Source organism: Tiliqua scincoides, chromosome 2 (assembly GCF_035046505.1).
Source record: "Tiliqua scincoides isolate rTilSci1 chromosome 2, rTilSci1.hap2, whole genome shotgun sequence".
Classification (NCBI taxonomy): domain Eukaryota; kingdom Metazoa; phylum Chordata; class Lepidosauria; order Squamata; family Scincidae; genus Tiliqua; species Tiliqua scincoides.
This window is the reverse complement of record NC_089822.1, coordinates 207,457,973-207,481,668: the sequence shown is the minus strand read 5'-3', so window position 1 is coordinate 207,481,668 and position 23,696 is coordinate 207,457,973. Positions and strand designations below refer to the sequence as shown.

General features: G+C 43.6%; 1 protein-coding gene across 8 annotated transcripts in view; it reads left to right on the top strand.

Annotated features, from left to right (window-relative positions):
- PCBP4 (poly(rC) binding protein 4) overlaps positions 1-23,696 on the top strand; it is an 82,006-nt gene that overhangs the window by 11,284 nt on the left and 47,026 nt on the right. For 7 of the 8 annotated variants that reach the window (XR_010793715.1, XM_066614215.1, XM_066614218.1 and 4 more), the window contains exons 2-10: positions 11,645-11,816; positions 12,546-12,569; positions 12,666-12,698; positions 13,865-13,981; positions 14,859-14,990; positions 15,504-15,632; positions 17,442-17,516; positions 22,237-22,281; positions 23,238-23,313. Coding sequence is in view for 7 of the 8 variants with exons in the window: in XM_066614215.1 (XP_066470312.1) it covers positions 11,706-11,816; positions 12,546-12,569; positions 12,666-12,698; positions 13,865-13,981; positions 14,859-14,990; positions 15,504-15,632; positions 17,442-17,516; positions 22,237-22,281; positions 23,238-23,313 (742 nt within the window). In the remaining variant the exon portion in view is untranslated. The remainder of the gene's footprint in view (positions 1-11,644; positions 11,817-12,545; positions 12,570-12,665; positions 12,699-13,864; positions 13,982-14,858; positions 14,991-15,503; positions 15,633-17,441; positions 17,517-22,236; positions 22,282-23,237; positions 23,314-23,696) is intronic. The other variant, XM_066614214.1, reaches the window with a different exon arrangement.

The window sequence follows — 23,696 nt, the reverse complement described above, 5'->3', positions numbered from 1 at the left end:
CTTTTCCCCCGCCCCGCCAAACAAAGCCCCAGGTTTTCCTGACACTCAATCTCCCAGGCAAGAATAAAGAAACTGGAGTCTAAATAAGCCCCTGAGACTCTGATAGGACAGTTGCTGCCTGGGACAGCTGAGAGAGATCAGAAAGGAGGGGGTGACTGTGTCTGCATTTACACAGCTGTCGCCTTTTCGCCTCATCACCGGGTTAACTAGCATTTTCAGTTCGGTTTTTCCTTTGGATTTTTAGAAGGGACTTAATACCCTTTTGGCTGGGCTTATTAAAGAAATAAAACCGCAGAGCCCGTGCCCTCCAGTGCTTCTGTGTCCCTCCTTTCCCTGAGAAGGGGGTGGTTAGGGACGGACTCTGGTGCAGGAAGGAAAGGAAGTGCGCTGGCTGGCTGGCTGGCATCGCCATGTGGGTTTGCATTCCACAGATGCTTCTGATGTGCCCGATGAGAAGAAAGGCACAGATTATTAGCTGGGATTGAGGCAGCATAGCGAAGGGGACACAGAGGATGACGCTAGACCAAACAGGGATGCTGGAGGCAAATAAACACCTGAAGAACATGAAGACAGACTTTCTGGAGAAGGCAGGGTCTTATTTTGAGGATGAAGAAAAAGCAGACCAGTTAAAAGATAGGTTCTCTTCATAAACAAAGTTGGTGGATTATTCAACAGAGCTGTAATGGGAGGAACATTACAGTTTATAATAATGGTAATTAAATCCACCATCTTTTGGGAATTATACATATTTATATTGAGCCTTTCCAGTTTTGTATAAAAATGGTTTGGGCAGCTGTGTTCATAAGATAAAATATGCTGGAAAAGAGATGCCTATCTGAACAGGAAGGCCTTCATGAGGTCTTCTTCATGGCCTATTCTGAAAAATCTTTGGTATCCCTTAGTGCAGAGATGGCCAACTTTTTTAGGCTAGGGGGGGCTGAATTTTTACCAGCTTGATTTCTCAGGGATGAGCCTCCCGCTCTGGAGGTCACATTGCTGCACAGTCACCCCCCCCTCCCCCAAATCTGGGGAAAGTCTACTTGTTGCTATCCTAGACTGAAGGAAGACTCCTGTCCCAGCTGGCAGTCACAACTATCTTTTGGAAATAGGAGACCATCTACAAGACCCTCCCGCCCCCAATACATAAACTCCTGGAGCAATCTCCCATCTGGTTGGCTGCAGGATGGATGATAAATAAAATGCAACTTTGCCTAAGCAAAGGGAAGCAGCACTAAACATTTTAAATTGCACAAAAGTCAGCAAAACAGGGGAAATTGGGCTCATACCAGTGTAGATCATAACCTACAAACTCACTTTATAATTGTTCCAGTGTTTATAGCTGACAATCTGTGGTCAGGATCCTAAGGTCTGCAGTTGGCGACAATGAGAGCTTTCTCCTGGGACAAGTGGCAGCTGAGATGAATTGTTGATCTGGAATGGCACTCAGTGATCCCCAGAGTCAAATCTTGTCTTCCCCTCCCAAGAAGCTGCTATTGAATTGCCATTGGACCCCCCCCCCAAGCTGCTATGAACTACCTTGTCAAGGCTAGTGGTGAGCACGCTGCCCACCATGGAAAGCTGTAAACTCATGGATGAACTTTCCCATTGGGAAAGGGATATTCTGTGGTACACAACCCATGGGGTAAGGCTATCCATGTGTGCATTGCTTCCTAATCTGTACTTATTCTGTGGGTAATGCCCATTGACCTGTGAGTTTCTGCACATTTGCTTCAGGCCTCAGTCTTGTTTGGTGGCAGTGGAAGTCATCTTTTTTTTTTTCCCCCTCCAGTCTGACCTATGGGAAGAGTGAGGGAGAAAGTGTCACCATTAACTGCAGATGCCCGATCTCGTCTGATCTCGGAAGCTAAGCAAGGTTAGGCCTGGTTAGTACTTGCATGGGAGACTGCGTGGGAATACCTGGTGCTGTAGGCTTATACCATAGTCTTTCGAGACTGAAGGTTGCCAACCATTTTTAACTGCTAGGCACTGTACAGATTTTACTCCCTCTCCTCTTCCACCACAACAAGGTTCAAATGGACAAAAAAAGCAGGTACTTGAAATTAGAAGCAAACTGAAATAAATTGAAAAAGAAGCTACCTAGACGTGCCCATCTCTTAAGTAAGGGCACAGTCCCATCCCCTGCCAGCTCATAACACACAGCACTGCTTAAGAAGCATGTGTTGTGTGTGTGGGGGCACCAGATGGCTCAGGAGAGATAAGTAAAACTTTTTCATACTTACCTTCCCATAAGCCACCTGACTTCCTTGGACCATCTCGGATCTATCCCAGCTATTTTGCTGGCATAAGTCCAAAGAGACTTGGGGCAGTTTTGGGGCAAGGAAAGGGGGATAGGATCTCAGCATTTGTGGAACATATCCCAGAACCTGTGCCAGCTCCAGGTCTGAGAAGGCAAAGTGCCCCCTATGGGCATCTTTCTACCTGACCCTGGCTTACCTGGTGGGGAGTGGTGCTATACTTTCTCCTCATGTCATAGGTGGTGGCAGTAGCCAACTTCCCCAACCCGGAAGTTCCTTCTATTATTAGGTTCTCCCTGCATCAGGCTAAGAACTTCAAAGGACCAGAACTCTATGATCACTCTACATCTCCTTTATTTAGGAAGGTCTAACCAATATTCTTACAAAATGAGCCTCAACAGTACCTTAAACTTTGGTAAGAACTTTTAGAAGGGTAGCCATGTTAGTCTGTTGCAGGAAAACACAAGAGAGCCTTGCAGTCCCTTAAAGACTACTTGTGAAATTATTTCAGCATAAGCTTTTGTAGACTACTGTCGTAACATCAGATATATGAACTTTAACTGTAATTGGGAACAATATTTTTTTTTCCAGCTCAGCATGGAAGACTTTTATATATAATTTTTCTAGGTCATTTCAGGCACAGTTTGATATACATGCAAATGTGTGCAATTTTGGGTAAATTGCCTCTTCAGGTTGGAGGTTTTTGCCTTTAAAAGGGCACTGCAGAGAACCTCCTCTTCTCCATGCATTCCAGTTCCAGCTGGAACAACCAACCTTATCAGTTGGTAGTTAAAACAAGAGCTTGCAGTGGGAAGCACACAAAAATTGCACACATTTGCCAACCTGTCTAACAAATCCCTTTGAATATCCTCAGTAGCATCTCCCCATAGCAAATACCAGAGCATTTACCTGTTATTCTTGTGGCTTTGTATATAGTTCAGAACCCACCCTGTACCTTACAACTTTCCTGATCCAGCCTGGACCACTGGGATAAAGTTGATCTAACAGAGTTACTGAACAGAATTTGTTTGAAGCTCCATTCCTACTCTAGGAAAAGTTATGATTGCTTTCTGTTGCGGCTTTGTTCAATTCCCTCTGCTTTCACTTTCTCTCCCCCCCCCCCTTAGAGGGCATTATCCAGCCTCGTTCTTTCCTCTTTTTCATTCACCACCTTGGCAGCGTAGACTATCACTCTTTCTATATTCTTCCAGAGTGAGGGGGCAATACCACTTCTGACACCATGTAGCATGACAATAAAGACCATAATGCCGTCATCTTAAGCAGGTCGTAGAGAATGTTTCTTGCCTGTGAAGACCCTAATTTTATTAGTTTCTCTGTGCACCAGGCTAGGATTTGCGAAGGACCAGAACTCTGTGATCACACTGAGTAGCTGTTTACTAATTTAGGTTGTTGAAGCACAGTTTTACATTTCCATAATACAGATTTTACCTGGTGTTCATTCCAGAATGGAAATAAGATGTTGTAAAAACACCATAGCAAGGAGAAATTCTTACCAACTCAAGTTGGCCCTCCTTGGAATGAGTGTCAGAGCAGATCAAGCATTGACCAGGTAGGGGGGATGATTTCGTAGAGGAATATCATTCACATATCCATCTAGTGGTGCGGTTTGTATGTGTCTGTCTGATGGTAAAAGGAGTGCATGGAGGAAAGTTCTGAACTTTCTCTCAGCTCTGCCTTATTTTGTATAGTGCGTTGCTCCAGACATTTTCTTCATTCTCAGATTTAAAATTGGAAATGAGAAAAGTAGTGAAAATTTCCTGAAGCAATGGACTGAGGGGCTGTAAAGCAGGCAGGACTGTTCAGTACTCCTGTCTGCCTAGCTAATCTTTTAAATTTATATGCAACTTTCATATAACTAGTGTTTCAAAATGGTTTTATTTATCTTACTCAGAAGTAAGCCCATTGTGTTCAGTAAGACTTAGGCTGTAAACCTATCTTAAAAAAATTAATAACAATAATAGTAATAATAAAGCATGATGAACTTGGCAGGCATGACCAGATTGCTTTGGTGCCGACAGAGTCTGGGATTCCTTGTTGCTTTAATGCTTTAGATTTAGAATGTTTTGGTGGGAATTTTATGACACTTGATGAAGAAGACACCTTGATGTTTCTGGTACATGCCTTACCAGGCATTCTCACAGACCTACTCTTTTGAATATAACATGCATGCATTGTTAGACTAGTTGACCACAACAAATGTAATGAAATGTAAAGGCTTCCATTTGTCTACAAATATAGCCTACAAATATAGCTGATCATTTCAAAATCATTGGAAACCATGCTGTGAACTGACATCATGTCCTTCCTCTTCCTGTTGGTGATGGAGGCTATTCTGATACTTTGAGCTGGATAGTATCTGAGGCATGTAAGTGTTCTAATGTTGTCACTGAGATAGTGAATTAGGACTTTAGGAAACTTGCAGGGATGTGCTAGGGTCATTTCCCTGAGTCAGAGTCGAGTTCCAAGTGTCTGCCCCCCCTTGACTCAAGTCACCCATAAGTCATAATGGGCGGCTGTCGTGACTTGTCCAGAGCCATTTTTTGAGCCGTTTTGACTCATGTCAGAATCTTTTTGAGAAATGAGTTGAGTTGCGGAAGCAGTAGAAAAAAAGCAAGCAAGCACACACACAAAACAGAGTCACAAAAGTCACACACAAAAGTGTGTCACTTTTGTGAGTCACACACAAAAGTGAGTCTTGACTTGAGTCTATTTGAGTCTTTTCATTATTAGGGTAAAACCCCTGAATCCCAAGTCAGTGCCCGAGTTTTTGACATGTGTGACTTGAGTCTCCACGAGTCGCAAAAAACACATGTTTTAGCAACTCGAGTCCAAGTTGTCTGAGTCACAGCCCATCCCCGGAAACTTGGTTGTTTTGTGGGGATGGAGCGTGATTGATATTGCCAGGGTGGTGAGTGTATGCCTTGTCTGTTGATTTCCATAGCTTATAATAATTATTTAAGTGCAAATTGTTTGTTACCAGTTTCTTTACTAATAGTGAGTGCATTCTGGATTTTTTTTTTTTGTATTTGAGATTTAGACAGACGCTGTTGCTTTAGTTTTCTGACCCTGCATCTGAATCAGGTTGCTACATAAAGAAAGGGAGAAAGCCTTTGACAGCAGCTGTGCTCATTTCTGCTTCATCAGAAGCAAAGGGTAAAAGGTGACGTCTGCATAGGGGTCCACTGTGCAACCACTGAGCAAAGTGACACATTCATGGCTCAGAAAAAGTAGGTGTCAGCTGTTGTGTCTCATGTCACTGGGAGCCTCAGATGCATCCAAAGTGGCAGCTTTTCATATGATTTGCTGCTGAAAATAGTATGATGAGCTGGTATAATACCCATCTCCATGAGCTGTCGCTATATGCACAGTACTTCCTGAGCTTCTTCACAAAATATGTACTTCATTAAGGAAGTCCCAGTTTTGGTGTGGTTTGCTCTGGAGGGTGGAGAAAAGTCTTGTGATGTCCCACTTCTTGGCCACTGTGCTGCCTGTCAAGGTAATCAGAGCCATTCTCACTGTATTTTTTTTAAACGGGAATGACTGTAGATTATTGCATCTATACTTTCTTAGTTTTGACTCCTAGATTTTTTGGATAGTAACTAAACCTAGCTACTTCCCAATCCCAGAAACGGTTTCTTAACAATGTAGCCTCAAGCTCTCTTGCCCTAAACAAGTCCTTCTCCCCCGGCAAGCTGCAACAGATTCATCATGTGTACACATATGAGTGCAATGGTGCAAACTCTGCTTAGCAAGGACATTAAAAACAAAGGCCATGCTTCTGCAGAAGGAAGCACAGACATTTGAGAAACGCACAAAGATTGTGCAACAGTTATGTTGTACAGCACTGTCTGCAATGAGGGAAACTCTGGTTCAGATTTCTGCTCAGCCATTAAAGTCACAATTTGAGATTTGACCAGTTACTCTCTACTTAACAAAGTTGTTCTGGAGACAAAATGGGATACCACTTATGTGTGCCTGCCCTCAGCTCCTGGAAGGAAGGATGGGGTGCAAACATGATGAAGATAACTGGTAGTTGGTATCTGCTACCACCGTTCCTGGATACAGAGACGCTGTCTGGGGAAAATCCCCCTCCTAGGGAGCACTGAATCCCAGGGGTTGTTATTAAAACTCAAACCCACAATAGCATCTGCAAGGCGAAGAGATGTGACAATCTAAGTGAATTATTGTGAATGTGGACCAAGCAGTGAAAAAAGTCAAAATGTAACTAGTTTATTAAAGTCTAAATGAAAAAGAAACTGAACACTATGGGAAAAGAAAGGAGATAGCAGGCTGGCAGAAAATGCCTGAGCTTGGCTGGAAAGCACAAAGAAACGTTTTCATCCAATAGATGCTTCACTATGAAAGTGGAGTGCTCATGGCTCACTTTCCTTAAGGAGGGGAGGTGATTGCCTGGTTCATTCAAAAATGTTGCCTTCCTGGCCTCTGGTTCTGAGACGTCTTGCCTAATCTTATTTCTTGTCTGGTTCATGCACTCCAGGCAGGTGCTCAGCACCAAGTATTACACAGGCCAACACACATTTTGCTTCCTTAATCGTTACACCAATTCCTGGGTATATTTGGGGTGCTGATTCCAAAAATGGCATCCGTTTTGCCCTATCACGTCTAGTTTTGGAGACATGGCATAGCCTCTTTAGTGAATGGTTCAAGCAGCTTCCTCATGAGGAAGCCTACACCATGGCTTCCTCATGAGGAAGCCGTTTGAACCATTCACTAATGAGGCTATACTATATCTGTAAAACTAGACGTGATAGGGCAAAACGGATGTCATTTTTGGAATCGGCACCCCAAATTTATATCAAACTACCATAAAGTTTGGGAAAAACTTTTCTGACCCTCAATTTTGTAGGCCTGTATATGTGTGTGTGTGTGTGTGTATACACACACACACACGCCTTGGGTGCTCTTTGGGGAGAAAGGTGGAATACAAATCAAATAAATAAATAAATAAATAAATAAATAAATAAATAATAAGAATACTTATATACCGCTTTCCAACAAGAGTACAGGTCCAACCTTGCTATACACAGTTTTGACTGAACACAAATGGCTACTGCAAATGAGAAGGAATGTGCTGATACCTGGAGAAGGGGGAAAATGCACCCCTTTAAAACGCTTTTCTTATTGTTGAGATATGTATCTCAACAGGATGAGAAGGGCCCTTTAAATTAGAGGAAACCAGTTCTTTACAATAGATAGAGAGAGGGTAGCCAGCTGACAATTCATCAATCATTCTCTCTCCAAGTGACCCCCTCCCTTCCCCCTGACATGTTAAAGAAATATAATCCTTTCTAAGGGCCTGGAGAGAGACTGATTGTTGGATTGTCTCTTAATGATTTAACATCACAAAGGTCAGCAAGGCTGTTTTTAAATCACCAGAGCAATAGGACTTTGTTTTTTATATTGATTTGCTATAGTGCAATTTTTGCCATCCACAGGAGTTCTGGGAACTCCCTCACGAATAATGAGACTCAGCCTGTAGTTCACAAAGCAGTTCATATGGTAAAATAAATCAATAAATGGTTCCCTGCCCCCAAAGGGGTCATTGTCTTAAAAACAAAATACAGAAGAGACATCAGCAAAAGCCACTGGAAAAGGCACCATGCTGGGCTGAAGAGGGAGAGTTGCTCCCCCCCCCCCCCCGCTAAATATAAGACAGTGGTTCTCAACATTTATCCTCCACTGTACCACTTCACAGGTCCACTGATTCAAAGTACCACCAAAAGTAACTGTCGATGACATCTCATCACTCTTGGGTTGGGAGGCTAGATGACACACAACAAACACCAGTAAGAGGCTCAGGGTGGACCGGAGGGCTTTTTGAATGCAGAAAAACATGCTTTGGAGCTCTGCCTGCCAAGCCAAGCCTCCTACCACTGTTTGTTGTGTGGCATTCTTGGTCTCACTGCTGGGTGGCAGGGGTCCCACAAGTACCACCACCCATACACACGTACCTGTGCCACTTGTCGATAAACACTGATATAAGGGGACACCACTTTAAAAGGAGACTGTGTGCCCTATTGCATGTGTGTAGAAGTTTGTCTCCTATATGTCTTGAACTAAAGGAAATAAAATATTAACCTCACTATTAATGTAACACAACCCTCTTGGTTGAAGCATTTAGGGCGCAATCCTAACCCCTTATGTCAGTGCTTTCCAGCACTGATTTAAGGGCAGTGCAGCTCTGAGGTAAGGAAACAAACATTCCCTTCCTTTGAGGAGGCCTCCGTGAGTGACAACCAACTGCAGGATGCAGCACATGTCCCATGGGCACCACTATGCCAGTGCTAGAAAGTACTGACATAAGGGGTTAGGATTGCGCCCTTAATCAATCCATTTAACTTATGTTATAACCTGAGCCTGTGCATGAGTACTCAGAAATATGTCTCATGGGTAGAGGCAGTCTAAAATGGTTTTATTTTTTCAGGGGTGTCAGTGTTATTCAAAAATAAAAATTGGTGAAAGCAGTGTTATGTGTTTTTACTCCAAATTAACAGTTGAAACCATTTTAAAAGCATTTCTCTAGGTGTAATCACTGTCATCTAGGTGGTATATATGTGTTTTATTTGGTTTTCACCATTTTAGACTCTACTCATGGGCCTTAACAGATTCTCAAATAAGCATGCATAAGATTTGCAGCTATGTTCTCATTAGTTTCATCATACAACTTTGAGTTAACTGATTGGAGGATGGGATGTCAAAACAATCAACAATCTTGATGCAACAGCACTTTAGACTAGCTCTGATACTGTCACAAGGTCAGTCATTCCCCAGAGAGAGAGAGAGAGAGAGAGAGAGAGAGAGAGAGAGAGAGAGAGAGAGAATTCAAGTACTTTATTTAAACACAAGAGAATTTATTGTACTGAGAGTTCAGTGTGACATACAGACCTTTGGGGATCCACTACATGAGGACCAGTTCCGAAGGAGATTAAACCTTTGACTATCCCAAAAATAGTTTCTTGGAAAGGGTATGAACATTTTCTTTTGGGCGACCCTGTAACATCAAGCCAGATTGTCTGGGAGGCCTGGAGTTTTGAAATAGTCTTTTATCTTCTACCCAGGCCTATTTTTAACAGTTGGATTGCCTTTGTTGTGATAGAGTACACAGCTTGAGGAGAGAAGGATTTCCTAGTTCTAAATCCATTGTCCTTCAGCAGAGTCTCTTTGTCCTCATTTAATGGGGCATCTTAAAAAAGAAGTTTTAAACAATAATGTGCCTATTCCCTGAATGACTACAAGTTCCAGGGTTAGGGCTTCAGTTTCCTTTGGAGGTGAGACTACTGAAAACCTATGGTGGTTTTGTACAACCTGTTTATGTACATGGGGGAGCTGACAGGTACCCAGATAGAGGAAGTAAACAGCATGGAGCTTCTCAAGACTCCTTCCAGCCAGCTGCAGTGCTCTGACCTATTTCTCCCTTCTGGCCTCAGGGCAGCTCTCAGACTGTTTTATCTCTGTCACATATACACACCACAAAACACTGGTGCCTCCTAGCTATTAGGGCCCCTGAAGGAAAATAATCATTGGCCATTAGCAAGCAATCAAGTGTAGGAAAGATGGTCACTTAAGCATAAGTTACCCTGCTTTAATGGAAACTGTGACTGGTGGAGAAAACAAACATTCTCCTGATTCCTTGCTGGAGCCAGCTTGTCTTTGCCAGTGTTTTGATGTCTCAATGTCTCCTTTAACCTGTTGTCAGCTTGAAGCATGTGATGGCAGTTTGAAGCCTGAAGCATGTGGTAGGCCATATAGGAAACTGGATCTCCTTTGGGCCTATGGCCCGATCCAGTGGGGCTCTTCTTATGTTCTTTGGTAAGCTTATTCTGTTATTCTGTTGGCACATTGGAGGTACGCCACGAAGATCCAGGGATCAGCTTATCGACTGGGATAATGTGGGCTTTTGGCCAGTGCCTGACCTGGCTGACCCCTGACCTCTCCCCTGAGCCAGTGCTTGAATTAGTAGTCTGATGAGGCTGAACCCCCATACCTGTTGTTCTACCTTCCCACAGATACTGTTTTTAGAAGGCTATGGGGGATGTGCTTGCTTCAGCTGCACATATACTAAAATCAGGAGCCAGTGTGGGAGAGCAAAATTTGGGGGCTTGTGAATTTCATTAAGGGCCTGTAACTTTCCCACCACCATAATTTGAGCATGGGTTTAACGAGCCCCACCAACTGTTGTCTCTGGATGTTCTTCTCTTGTATGAAAGTGAACAGCTGCCTCAGCTCTGATGGAAAAAATGTGAAGTGCTATACTTGGGAATACAGTCATACTGGGAGCAAACTTTATGCCTGCCGCTGGATGGGTAGGCGCTACTGAGCATTATTCAATTGGGATGGGTGTAAAGTGTATACATGGAGATGCACTGAACCCACCCATCGTGTTCTTGCAATTGTCTCTTTCTCTCTCCATCCTGCTCATAATAATAATAGACATAGTACAACACTTGTTTACATGCATGTGTTCATGTATAATTATCTATATCTACCCCTGCTCTACCCATCTCTAGCGACAGTTTTCCGACTTTTGCCCCTTAACATGTGAAGCTTGGTCACATTAAACTTCTGGTGCTGTGTGCCTTTCTGTCCAACAGGGGGTGTAAGTACACAGGAAGCCCAGTTGGACCAAGGAACAGCAGTTCTTTGAGGTCTCAGAGCATACTGGAGCTATCAGTCTCTTCTGGCCCAGCTACCTTTCTCATGCAGATGATAACTAGAAAGGGAAGGAGAAGATGAGTCCAAGGAAAGGAGACACCAGCTGTTAGACCTGGAACTGGCTTCTCAGCTATGGCAGTAGTTGAGAGACAGGGAGGAATAAAAGGCTGTTCAGCATCAGGTCACTGCTATCTCACATCTATAAAATGGAAACTGTGTCTCCAGTACATCCAGCTGAAATGTAGTAGACGTGCATGCAATTCTATACAAATGTAAAACTGATGGAGTTCAGTGAGGCTTACTCCCAGGTGAGAGTGCATAGGATTGCAGCCTGATCTCTGGATTATGACAGTTCAGTCAACTCCAAGATTCTTCAGGCATGCTATATGAATAAAGTGGGTATGAGGGAGACTGATCTCAACTGTCACCCACCTTTCTATCTATTTGGTTTAGGGGTGTACAGGTAATCTTTTGTAGTTTCTTAGCATGGTTTTTCTCTGAGTTTCATCTGGAAAGACTGCTGTGTTGCTTCCCTTCATTTTCATAATCATTATTCTCTAGAGTGCTTTGAGACAGGAAGCATCAGAACATGTTGTATGAAACCCAACCACTTATTAATTGCTACAGTCCAGCCAAATTGTTGGTCTGTTTACAAATGAGGTTCCATATGAGTCGCTCTTCACTCTCTCTCTCAGCAGACTTGGCCATTTCAACACCTCCTAGACCCTGGGTGTTGGTTTCCTTAGAAGCAGATCCATGCATTCCTACATCATGGCATCACCAGACAGGATGAGTGGCTCAGATAATGGGCTTGACGAAACAGAACTCAGCATCACTCTCACCCTCCGGATGCTTATGCATGGGAAGGTAAGTAAACTGGATTTGCCATATTAGGTTGCCGTCCTGAACCCACTGTAGTAGTCAGGGGCAAACCTCCCACTAGATTAGAACTGCAACCACCTATTTGTCTTGGTGTAGAACAATTGGCTACTGCAAAATCTCAAGCCTCTCAACTCAATGAGCCATAATCCTGTATACAAATCAGGAAGGCAGCATGAAACTCTCCCCCACACATCCCCACACACATTTTCCACCTTATTTTGCATACCTTGAGATAGGATTGTGAATGTTTAATTTTGTTGGTTTTTTTAGTGTTTTAAATTGCAAACTACTTTGGATCCCTTGGCAGAAAGTCAGTTTATGGAAATGTATTGAATGAATGAAATGCATGATGAAATAGCTGCATTTTTAGCTTTTGCTGAAATAAATTATCTGTTGAAATTATCAAAGTCTCTATGGTAGTAGAAGCAAATTCACCTTAATTATTTTAAAAAGAAAGGAACAGATTTCAGTCTAGAAGGAGAAGGAGTGGGCCAATGGCCAGGAAGAGGGCAGCCCATTCATACAAGCTGCCAAATCCGGAGTGAGTCATGTTTTCATTTGGGGGAAGACAAATGAATTGCTTTCTAACTTTCTGGCATAAAACATGCGCATGTTGTCGAACTATTGCAAAATGCACCAGGAGGAGAAAATAAAAGGCTTTTCTGCATCTGGTTGTAAATCATCCCTAATGCTGCACCCTTTGTATTTCTGCAGGAAGTTGGCAGTATCATAGGCAAGGTAAGACAGGTGTGGGTTGCTGTGGATTGAAGTTGTCTTTTTGACATGTCTGTGAAACAGCATGTCTAACTACATTACCTGTCCTTAATCCCTCAGAAAGGAGAGACAGTGAAGAGGATACGGGAGCAGGTAAGTGTAGTTGTGGGGGAAGCATCCCCACTCTAAAAGGGGTGTTGGTCAGCGTGCGTGTTATACGACTGTGAACGGAATGGTTTTCCAAGCATGGAATGGCATGGAATGCATGTGCAGTTCTGGTTATTTTGTCTGTAAAAAGGGACTGTGAGAAGTGAAGATTCAGAGAGAGAACCAAGAAGTATATGCAGATATATTGGGAGAGAGAAGGATGTGACAGGCTGCAAAAATGCAGTTTGTGAGCCTTTCTTTCAAGTTCCTCATTATTCCCCAGAATGTGATGTTTAATTTTAATACCTATAATGAATAGGGGATGACCAGCTCTCCACTATTGTGGAGTCAGCTTAAGTGTCCTGAACCCTGCCTAACAGGTAGCGGAAATGCCCCTGTGTCTTTGGGCACATAGACCTTACCATACCCTACCACAGCGCAAACCTGCCTTGTGTTTATACTGCATCTGCACTGGCAGGGCCTACTTTTAAAACTGCTGTTGAATTAGAAGTGAATTCTACAATGAGCAATCCGGTGGCAAAAAGACTGTCCCAATCTAGAGCACTGATGATGCACTGATTCAGCACAGGCGTTGCAGATTAACTGCTGCTGGTCCTGCCCACTTCAGCTCAGCATCAACTGGGGTTCAACATCTACTATAGAAGAACTCAAGAGAACAGGATTGAGAAGTGCAAACTCTTACAGAAAACCATTATATTTATATTCATACTGGTAAAAATTCATACATCATTTACATCAGCTTCAACTCTGATGCCAGTGTTGACGTGACCACTGACTCTTTGATTTCTGCTGTCGTATAATGAGAAAGTGGTGCTTCTGCCAGTCTCATTTTTGTTGACTCTTGACACTAATTCCATGCTGAATAGACTTTCCTGTAAAGATCTCTCATGCAAATATAATGGTTAAAAAAATAAGTAGTGAACCAGCAAGTCCCCATTCCAAAACTCAACAACCACAAACTCTCTGGGTGGCCTTGGGCAAGCCACTATCCTCTCCCCATCCCCTTCCCTCCCCATCCTTAACATGGGATTGTATTTCTAACCTACTTTACAGAGTTATTGTTAGGATTGCTGAGATAATGTATGTAAAATTATTGGAACACTTAATAAAAGCAGCACTATATTATTCTTACTATTCATTTACTTTCTCAGAGTACCGCCCGGATCACCATTTCAGAGGGGTCCTGTCCAGAGAGAATCACGACTATTACAGGATCCACTGATGCAGTTTTCAGAGCTGTTTCAATGATTGCCTTCAAGCTGGAAGAGGTAAGGATCTGTCTCCCAGTGCCTAGGCCCTTCACAGAGCATCAGTAGGTTGTAAAGATTAAGCAGAAAGTAGCAATGGGAGAAATGTCTCCTTTTCCACCAAAGGAACTGAAAAAATAAAATAAGATGAAATGTTCACAAAAACACACTGACATGTTGATAGCAGGTAAGTGGAAAAATTAGTCCATCATCTGTAATGAACTGGTTACTTGGGACTTGAGGATGTTGTTTCTCTGATCAAACCAATGAGTTAATATGGGACAGAGAAGAAAGAAAACGGGACCATTTGTTTTTGAGCAATTCCATTTTATTTGGGGTGTGTTGGATAGCAGAGTAAATGACAGTGGCGGCAATCCTAACCACACTTTCCTGATAGTAAGCCCCATTGAATAAAATAGGACTTACTTCTGAGTAGACCTGGTTAGGATTGTGCCCAATGCTTGATAACATAACTTGTTAAATCATTAAATTGAATGATATTCTAATCTTATAATTTATGTGTAAGATTATTTTTCTATAGATTTCTATAGAAATGTGTATAAATGGGGGGAGGAATTATATTTCGTGTTGCTAATTGCTGGTCTGCATATTATAACTCAGGGTCAGGAAATCAGGCAGTGAAACAACCGCAACAAACCTAAATATTCTTGCCTGTTATCCCTGATTGGAATCTGAGTTCAGAATATCATCATAGAACCCTTGGAGTGGGGGATTTTGGGGGGAGGGGGGGAAGAGACCAGCTGAGGGTAACATAGTAGTGATTTTTTTCCTGGGATATGGGCTCTAACACAGAATGCTGCACACCCTTTATAGTTAAAGATGATTGTGAAAGAATCGTTCTGTCTTCTTGAACTGAATTGTGTTGCTATGATTTCAGGACTTGGGGGCTGGAGCCACTAATGGAGGAACGATCTCCAAGCCACCTGTAACGTTGCGGCTAGTCATCCCAGCCAGCCAGTGTGGCTCGCTCATTGGCAAGGCAGGAGCTAAAATAAAGGAGATTCGAGAGGTAAAGACTTTGGAAACCATTTATCTCTGTTTCCTGTGACTTCATTCCTTCTCTAGGTCTTGTTCACCTGTGCAAGTATACCGGTCGCTTCTGCCTTGTTTTTTTGTATCTTGACAGTTTTTCTTCCTGGTTTTCATAGTGGCTGCTAATCCGAATCTATTGGAGAAACGCTTTCTAAAAGATTTTTTTTAAAAAAACTGCTCTAGAAACTACCCCACTGTAGCCTCTTTTCTTATTAAACAGAAATTTAGTCCAAACTACAAGTTTAATTTGCTTTTCGTTAAGAAGGTCTCATCGTCATGTCTCTTATTTGTGTCTAGTTTAAGCTCACTGTAGGAAACTAACACAAGGAGTGTTAAGATTCTCTGAATGAATGGATTGGGTTTCTAAAGACCATGATCATAGTGATCAAACTGGCCTTGGGTGGTCTTTCTGACTTGGCAGCTCTCCATATGGGCCAAGTTTACCACGCTGTCAAAAAAGACTCAAGTTTTGTTTCTGGCTTCATTGCAGACCACAGGAGCACAAGTTCAGGTGGCCGGAGACCTTCTCCCCAATTCCACTGAGAGGGCAGTGACCGTCTCCGGTGTCCCAGATGCCATCATCCAGTGCGTGCGGCAAATTTGCGCTGTTATCCTGGAGGTACGGTTCCTGTTTCTTCCACCTTGTCAGTCAAGGATAACACCCTGTCATATTACCCCACTGCACAGAGAAGTGATTTCCACTGGCTGAGTATCAGTATGTGTCCAGTATACTCTGCCCCATGTTTTCTTCCAAAATTGGATGGACAGGTTCTAGGGGGTTGGATTTTATTGATTAATTAGCAGAATGCCCACCTAGTTGGGAGGAATACTCCCTTTCTTTCCTAGTATCTGCTGCCTCTTCTCCACCACATCTCAGATCTGTGCCTCCTCTTTCTCTTTCCTTCAATTCACAGTCACCATTCGCCCATCATTATGCCCGTGTTAGAGATGTCCATGCCAGTTATAAGTCATGCATGTAGCAGGAGCTGAAATAGTGCCTTTGAGACATCTGCAGGCATGACACTAATCCTCACTCGCAACAACTGCATCATTGTCTCTTTCCTTTACATTGAGCTGAGAGTGTCGATTGGTGTAATGACTGCTCTTGTCACAGAAGCACGGCCTTTCACCCAAAGCTCAAGGACGAAGTACTATTACCAAAGCTGGTTGATTTTCAATCAAGGCTTGGTTTAAACAAAGACAAAAAGCAGATTTATTTCAGTAATAAATATTTATTTAAGCAAGAAATGCCATTTACAGCCCAGTCCTATTCCCTGCCACCAGTGGTGCAATTTTCTGCTGATTTTCCCTTCCTTATTGTTCCTTACGGGGTTATTCCTAACTATGCCAGCTCTGTCACCAGTGTAGTGCCTTTGTTGGCATTGGGGGCCTGTCCATTGTCTGATGGGAAGAAAGAATATGATGTATGTTGACTCTTCCTCATCCCTCCCAAATCTTCCCTACGCCCCTCCTGTTCTGACCTCTCTGCTGGCAGAGCTGTGCTGGCATCCAAGTGATGTCCAAACTAAGTCAGTGTGACATTTTGTCTGTGTTTGGCCAATGTCTTTGGTGCATCTAACAGCAGGCAGGCTTCTACACTTGTGGCTGTTGTTACATAGCATTTCTCAAAGATAGGATTAAGCCTTTATTTCATTCACATATAGCCAAGTCATGGCTTGGTGTTGTATCTGAAGTAATGCATGCTGCATCCTGTGGGGGGGGGGGGGATACTCCAGGTATGGGAACATTTCCAGGTAACATTTATACTCTTGCCTAGGGGTAAGCCTCCGCTGCTGCAATGGGTCTACTAAGATCTGCACCAGTGATATTGCAGGCCTAAGTCTAACTGGCCCAGTGAAGGTGGATCGAGGCTGGGGAGGGGGATAGGATATATGTGAAACTGCCTCTGCCAATATCACCTCCCTTCCCAACCTCAACACATACCTCCTTACCTTGGGCTCTGCCCCGTTCCTCCCTCTCCCGGCCTCATTCCATGTAAAGTTCACATGCAGCTCATGCCTCAGCCCTCTTAAGAGTTAAATGCTGGAATCCATAAAGTAATAATGATTCTTATGGCACCATAAAGATTAATGGTTTTATTGTGGTGTCCATTTTTGGCATGGGTATGTGTGGGTATACACGCACACATAGAGGCATGTCATCCTTTCTCATTACTTCTTTCCTTCTCACATGAACTGTCTCTGGTAGGAGACACTATGTGAATGGAGGTGACAACCTTTAACACAATGATGTGTTACATCTCCAGGCATTACCCATCATATCCTATCAAATAGGAATTATATACATAAACATTTCCCATCATCTAGTACGGTGCCAGTGCTTCTTTCTTAACACAAAGGATTGTTCAGGTGCGGGCAACAGGATAGGCTGGTCTTTTTTTCACTGATTCTTCATTGTTTTTCTCTAGTCGCCACCTAAAGGGGCTACTATTCCTTACCATCCCAGCCTCTCCTTGGGACCGGTTCTCCTTTCAACCAATCAGGTAAGGGACACACAAATCCTCATTCTGTTCTGGCAAAAAGCCAATTGTAGGCTTGATTCTTGTTGAGCAGGTGCTCGAATTATTGGGGGGGGGAAGAGGTAGGGAAGTCCTCAATGAAATTATAGTCCCAGCTCTTCAATTTTAGGCAACCATTGCCATCACTAGCTTTCTAAAAATAGTGTCTCCTGGCACAATTACTGTCAGAAAACATAAGGGTGTCAGGCTACCTCTGCCCCACTTGTAATTCAAGCAGAGTTTTCTTATTCTCCCAAACCTATAATGTAAAATATCAAACCAGATTGATAAGTATCTGAATGTCTTCTTGAGCATCAGTTTCGCCTTTCCACCTGACCTTCATGCTTCTCTCGTCATGTGAGCATGTCCTGCAGAGGCCACATGTGCTTGGATAGGGAAGAAGCAATATTTTTCTAGGTGAGTGGAGTATATAACAGGGAGTAGGGCTTTGTCTTGAAACCCAACAGTATGGGGAGACAATCACAGACTCTGAAGTGATCCCAGCAAGGGAGCTGATCAAGGACTCAGCTGTCCCTTGGAGCAACACTTCTCTCACCTTTATGAAGGATTTTTATCCTTCTTTATTGGAATGATTTTATTGACTAGTTTTCTAGGTTTTCTTTCCCCCTGCTGGTCGTTTTTATTTATTGTTTTATATGGCTTTAGGTATTTTTTTAATTTTTAAATTTGTTGATTGTGATGAAATTGTGAGCTGTATTGAGACCTTTAGGAGCAAAGTCAGATATAGATCACTATAAAATCAATCAGTAAATGCATAAATAAAAAAAACACACTTATTTACTGGGTTTCCTCAGATTCACTAAATGTCAGAAGGTGTTTGATATGGTCCCTCACTAAAGGCTGTCTAGAAAACTCCACAGTCAGGGAATAAGAGGACAGGTCCTCTCATAGTTTGGGAACTGGTTGAGGACCAGAAAACAGAGAGTGGGTGTCAATGGGCAATTGACAAAAAAAGCAGAGAGAGGTGGAAAGTGGAGTGCCTCAAGGATCTGTCCTGGACTGGTGCTTTTCAACATCTTCATAAATGACCTGGAAACAGGGATAGGCAGGGAGGTGGACACATTTGTGGATGACACTAAACTTTTCTGAGTGGTGAAGACCAGAAGGGATTGTGAAGTACTCCAGAAGGATCTCTCCAAACCGGGAGAATAGGCAGCAAAATAACAGTTGTGTTTCAATATAAGTGTAAAGTAATGCACTGGTGATGAGAATCAAAGTGAAACGACAATGGCTTCACTATGCACACACAGTATTGCGTTCAGTGGGCAACTTATGGAGGGTAAATTAATACTCTGTGCAATGGTCGAAGCGGTCAAGATACAACTTACAGAGGTGGTCAATACAGAGAGGTTGGTCTCCCATAGTGTGTATGCAGTGTCTGTCCATACTGTGAAAATTAGGTCAACTTAAGGATGTGCTCATTATAGAGAGGTGGTCAACTTTGGAGGTTGTACTATATTAATAATTTTAGGTAGGAAAATCTCCATTGCCCCCACATCCAATAAAGTGCAGAGGCATCAACTTGGGTTCAGATTGGCTCTATTTAAATGTAATATAATCTGCAATGCGTTCTAACTGGCCCTAAATTCAGCCCCATTTGCAGGCAGCAGATTGACAGAGGCACACACCTCTGTCCCCCCACTCATGGCAACTGCTGCTGCTGCTCCTTCCTTCCTCCTTCTCCCTGAGTTAGAAAAGGAAGTGGTGGACAGAGTCCTCCATTCAGCTCCTCCTTTCTCAATCCAGGAAGTGGGAAGAGCAGAGGCTGGCACATCACCAAATGAGATGGGGTATGGATGGGCCAACCTTGGGGATAAAAATGTTAGACGTAGCAAAATGAAAGATTAACAGGCAATAGAAAGAACTCTCTCCTCCATTAAAAAAAGTTAGAGTAATTGAATCTAAGGTTTATAGGTCAAAAATACCATCTGCCTGCATCTTCTGTGAGGGTTATGTTCTAAGAAAATTATGCACAGTCAAAACTCCTTTAAATCCAGCAAATACATACTGCCTTTCTAAGAACATACAGCCCAATGGCAATGTAGCAGCGCCAGTATGGCCTCCATTGTGTCCTGCAGGGGAGTTTGGGCTGCTGGAGGTCACCTTGGGGCAAAGGGAAATTTATCACCCTGCCCCATTCCCACTCTCCCAACCCATTCTATCCCTTGTGCCAGGCTTAGCTGCTCTGGTGAACCTCCTGGCATCTGTAGCACATCTGTCAGCTACACCAGTAGCTTGTGCTGCTGCAAAGGTTGCTCTTTTGCAGACTGCACTGGCAGAATACCTGTTCCACTGGGAACTGTTTTAGATAGGATTGGGCCATAAAAGCACAATATGAAAGACCTGTGGGGACTGAGGGAACAGCAGCTTCATTCACTCAGGGGCACAAACAGAGTAAGTAGAATGTTGAGCACAGATGCCTGCATTATTTAAACTATTGTTTTTCTCTATCTTTTATTTTTTTGGGGGGAGGGGTTGAGTGCACATACTTGAATTTGCTGGAGTCAGTTGTGTGTCAAATGTGGGCTGACTATAGAATCTAAGTTGCTATAGTGAACCAATTGATGAGGTTATGGGAACTGAAGAGGACAATATTTTGCCATATGCTTGATGGAACATTTGTTGTTTCATTAAAGTTGCTACTCTTGCAAAATTCTACCCCACCGGCCATGGTGCGTGCTGAGTTGCATTTAGTAAATGTTGCCATTCAACCACAACTGAGAAGTGTAAACGATTGCTTGAAAATTAAAACTTATTCACCAGATGGCCAAAGATGTGTGAGTTGATGCCAATTAAAAATAGTCCATAATATTGAGTATCTGAAAAAAATCAAATTACAACTGCATATAAACGTCGTAATAAGTAACTGCATAGTAAGATGAATGAATGAGACTGTTGTCACAGAGATAACGCTGTGATAAACTAAATGTTCATTGAGATCAGTATGCAGATTATATCAGCTGTAAATCTGTCCTGCACTGACCTATTTTCAAAACAATGTTAATGATCTTTTACTATGCTATGATCTTTCACTGCTTTCAATTTTAAGTGAAGGGCAGCAATTGCCCATTTATGTTTCAGGTGTAAACTTATTTAATTTGGGGTTGATGGAAGAAAATGACAGGAAATACTGTGTGAACGGAATGAAATAGAAGACTTAAGAGACGGGACTTACTTGCTGCATCAATCAGACAATTAAATATTTGGTTGGCAAAAGGAAAATAAGTTTGTATTTGGTAGTTTGGATCCGTATGCTCGAGGGGTACAACAGAATGACAAACGCATCTGGCTTAATTTTGAATTAATTATCTATGTTATACCAAGCAAGAGTTTTGTAAGCTTTTATTTCTGCATATTCAGTGCTTTTATTTTTATTCATCTTGCATCTCATGAAAGTTGTAAATAAAGGAATCACACAACCCAGTCCTAACTAGCGCTTGTGAAGCAGGGCTGCACAGCCCATGCTGTAGCCAGACCTAGGAAGGAGCAAACTGAAGATCACCTCAGGGTACGGGGACATTCATCCCCTTATCCCTGGTAAAGCCCCAACCTGCGTAATGGGGCTACTCAGATCTGCACCAGCAAAATTGCTGGTGCAAGTCCAGAGAAGCCCTTGTTGGGCTTTCAGCTTTGTGAGTGGGAATAGGATATGGCATGCACTGCTGTCGCTAGTCCCACACCCTCCCAGACCCGATGCACCCTTCCCCGGCCTCTCCCACCCTCTCCCCCTGCCTCTGTGCCACCCAGTGGGAGCTTACCTACTCCATTGGGGTGCTTCTTTGGGATTCAGCACTGGGGGGACTGTGCAGGTCTTCCTGCTGGTGCTGCTTGTTCTTTGGGTGTCACAACATCCTTTACAGCATGGTGCTGCAATTGCTGTGCTGGTGCATAGGGAGCATATGATTGCGCCAAGTGTAAATGTGGTTCTCTTCCTAGATATAATCCTATTGGTTACTAACAGCCCACTCCTGAGCTGCCCAGTGCCCAGGGCTGCAGTGGCACCAAAAATTGCTGCTGCAGTATCCTGAGTGCAACCTGGGCAGTACCAGCGGCTCTTTGGGAGAAGGGGACTTTTGTCCCATTCCCCCAGATAAGGTGAGTAGCCCTGCAGTGGGGCTTCTTGATTCTACACAACCCAAGAGGTGGCGTAGAATCAAGAACCTCCATATGACATGGAGGCTCAGGATCCAGAGGCTCAGTGAAGCTCCACTTATTCCACCTCCCTCCCGCCCCGCTCCCTCTTCTAGCATGCCTCTGCCCTGCCCAACCTCCGCCTTCTCCCACCCCAGAACACCTCCTCCCCACCTCCCCCCACACCCCCACCTACTTCTCCATCTCTGGCGGTCACGCAACCGCTGAGTGGCAGAGCTCTGGTTCTGTACTGGCGCTAACCCAGCACCAGCCAGCGCTGAGCTAGCACTGGTACTTTACCCATGCTAGGGCCTGCAAATGTGCAATATTGTGCAGGTGGTAAGTCGGCGCACACTCCTTAGGATTGGGCCCTAAGGTGTTCAAGACTTGATGAAGGAGCTGCTGACAGAACATCTGTGGCCTCTTCCTCATGGGATATCTAGCCTCATGTTCTCTCTCACCTTAAGATTTGTTCATTAGATACCAGAAAATATAATTTCCTGGGAGTTTCATTGATGCCATCTGTGTCACCTCTTCTTCTCCCCTTTTGCAGGGATTCTCCATGCCAGGGCAGTACAGTGGTATATCTCAAGCAGAGGTAAGTCTGGCTTTTCAGGCTAAATGCATGCTTACATTTCTAACCCCCATTTGCAAGTGGTTCCCTATTTAGTTAGGTGTCTGGGTTCTCCTGCTGCCATGCCTCACATCCTGCTCATCTGTTCCGAGTTTGCCAGCCCATACTTCCTCTTCTATTATCAAGATCACAGTGTGGCAGACTTTATGACTAGAGGCACCAGCATCAGCACAGCTAAGTCTCACCTGTTCACCACTATACTTTGGGAACAGTCGACTTCTGCATCCTTGGGTGCCACTTTACTCTCCAGACACTAGTCTGCAGGCAGGAAAAACCCACCCACCCCCTTGAGCATTGTGAGGGGTCTATAATCTATAATACATCTATAATACAGTTGATGTTATACCAGCAGTAAGAGCTTCACAAGTATCAGATGCTTAGATGGTTGGAGGTCATCTCTTTGGCAGGGGCAGCCCAGGAATGCTTCCTGCAAGATCCCCTCAGAAGGTATACGAGACAGTACTGCAAAGCAGTTGATGTGACATATACTGTATGCACAATCTCATTGCTCCTTTTCCTTACAAGTGAAACTACGGACAGATGTTTCCTACCCACTGGAAGGTTGATTTCAGGGCCAGATCTGGGGGTTCCTGCCACAACTTCTGCTTGATCTTTAGCTGCTTTTGCTATAGACTCCAGTGCCAGGCTAGCTAGACCTGAGGTTATGTTTGTCCTGCACTTCTTTGTATGCAGAATTTGGCATCTTAGGAACGGCTGGGTCAGGAGGATCCTGTTTCATTAATGGATGTTGCCTTAGACTGTCTTTTGTTCCTTTCCAGTCGAATCAATGCAAAAATTACCCCTTGTTGTTGCTAGCTTGCAAACTGGTGTTAGATGTGTGGGTGGCAGTGACTCACTAAGCCAGGGCAGAGAGATGTCAAAGTCACCCTTGCTTTCACTCTGCTCTTTCTTCTATGCAGGTGACAAAGTTGCAGCAGCTTTCCGGGCACCCTGTCTCATTTTCTTCCTTGGGACAAACACCATCCATTGTAGCAGGTGAGAAACACATTGAGAACCCTTTATCAGGATCTATGAACCCTGAAGCTCCCAGAATCCTCCACTGCATACAGTGTCCTTAGGGGCTTGCCCAGATGATCAGTGAATATATGTCCTAGCTCCCTTTATGCAACCATCTTGGCATAATCATCCTTTGGGCAATGGCCAGAGGGGGCCAAAATGGTAAGTTTTGCAGCCACCTCAGTGTGCCATGTAAGTGGCCTCTCCCCCTCACCATCTGAGCCATTCTGGGCTGCAAGAGCAACGCAGAGGAGATGCCACTGCATTGTTTTTGCCCCTGGAATGGCTCTAGAGCCAAGGGGGAGAGGCTGCTTACATGGCACGCTGTGGTGCCTGCAAAACTTAATGTTTTTCCTCCCTCT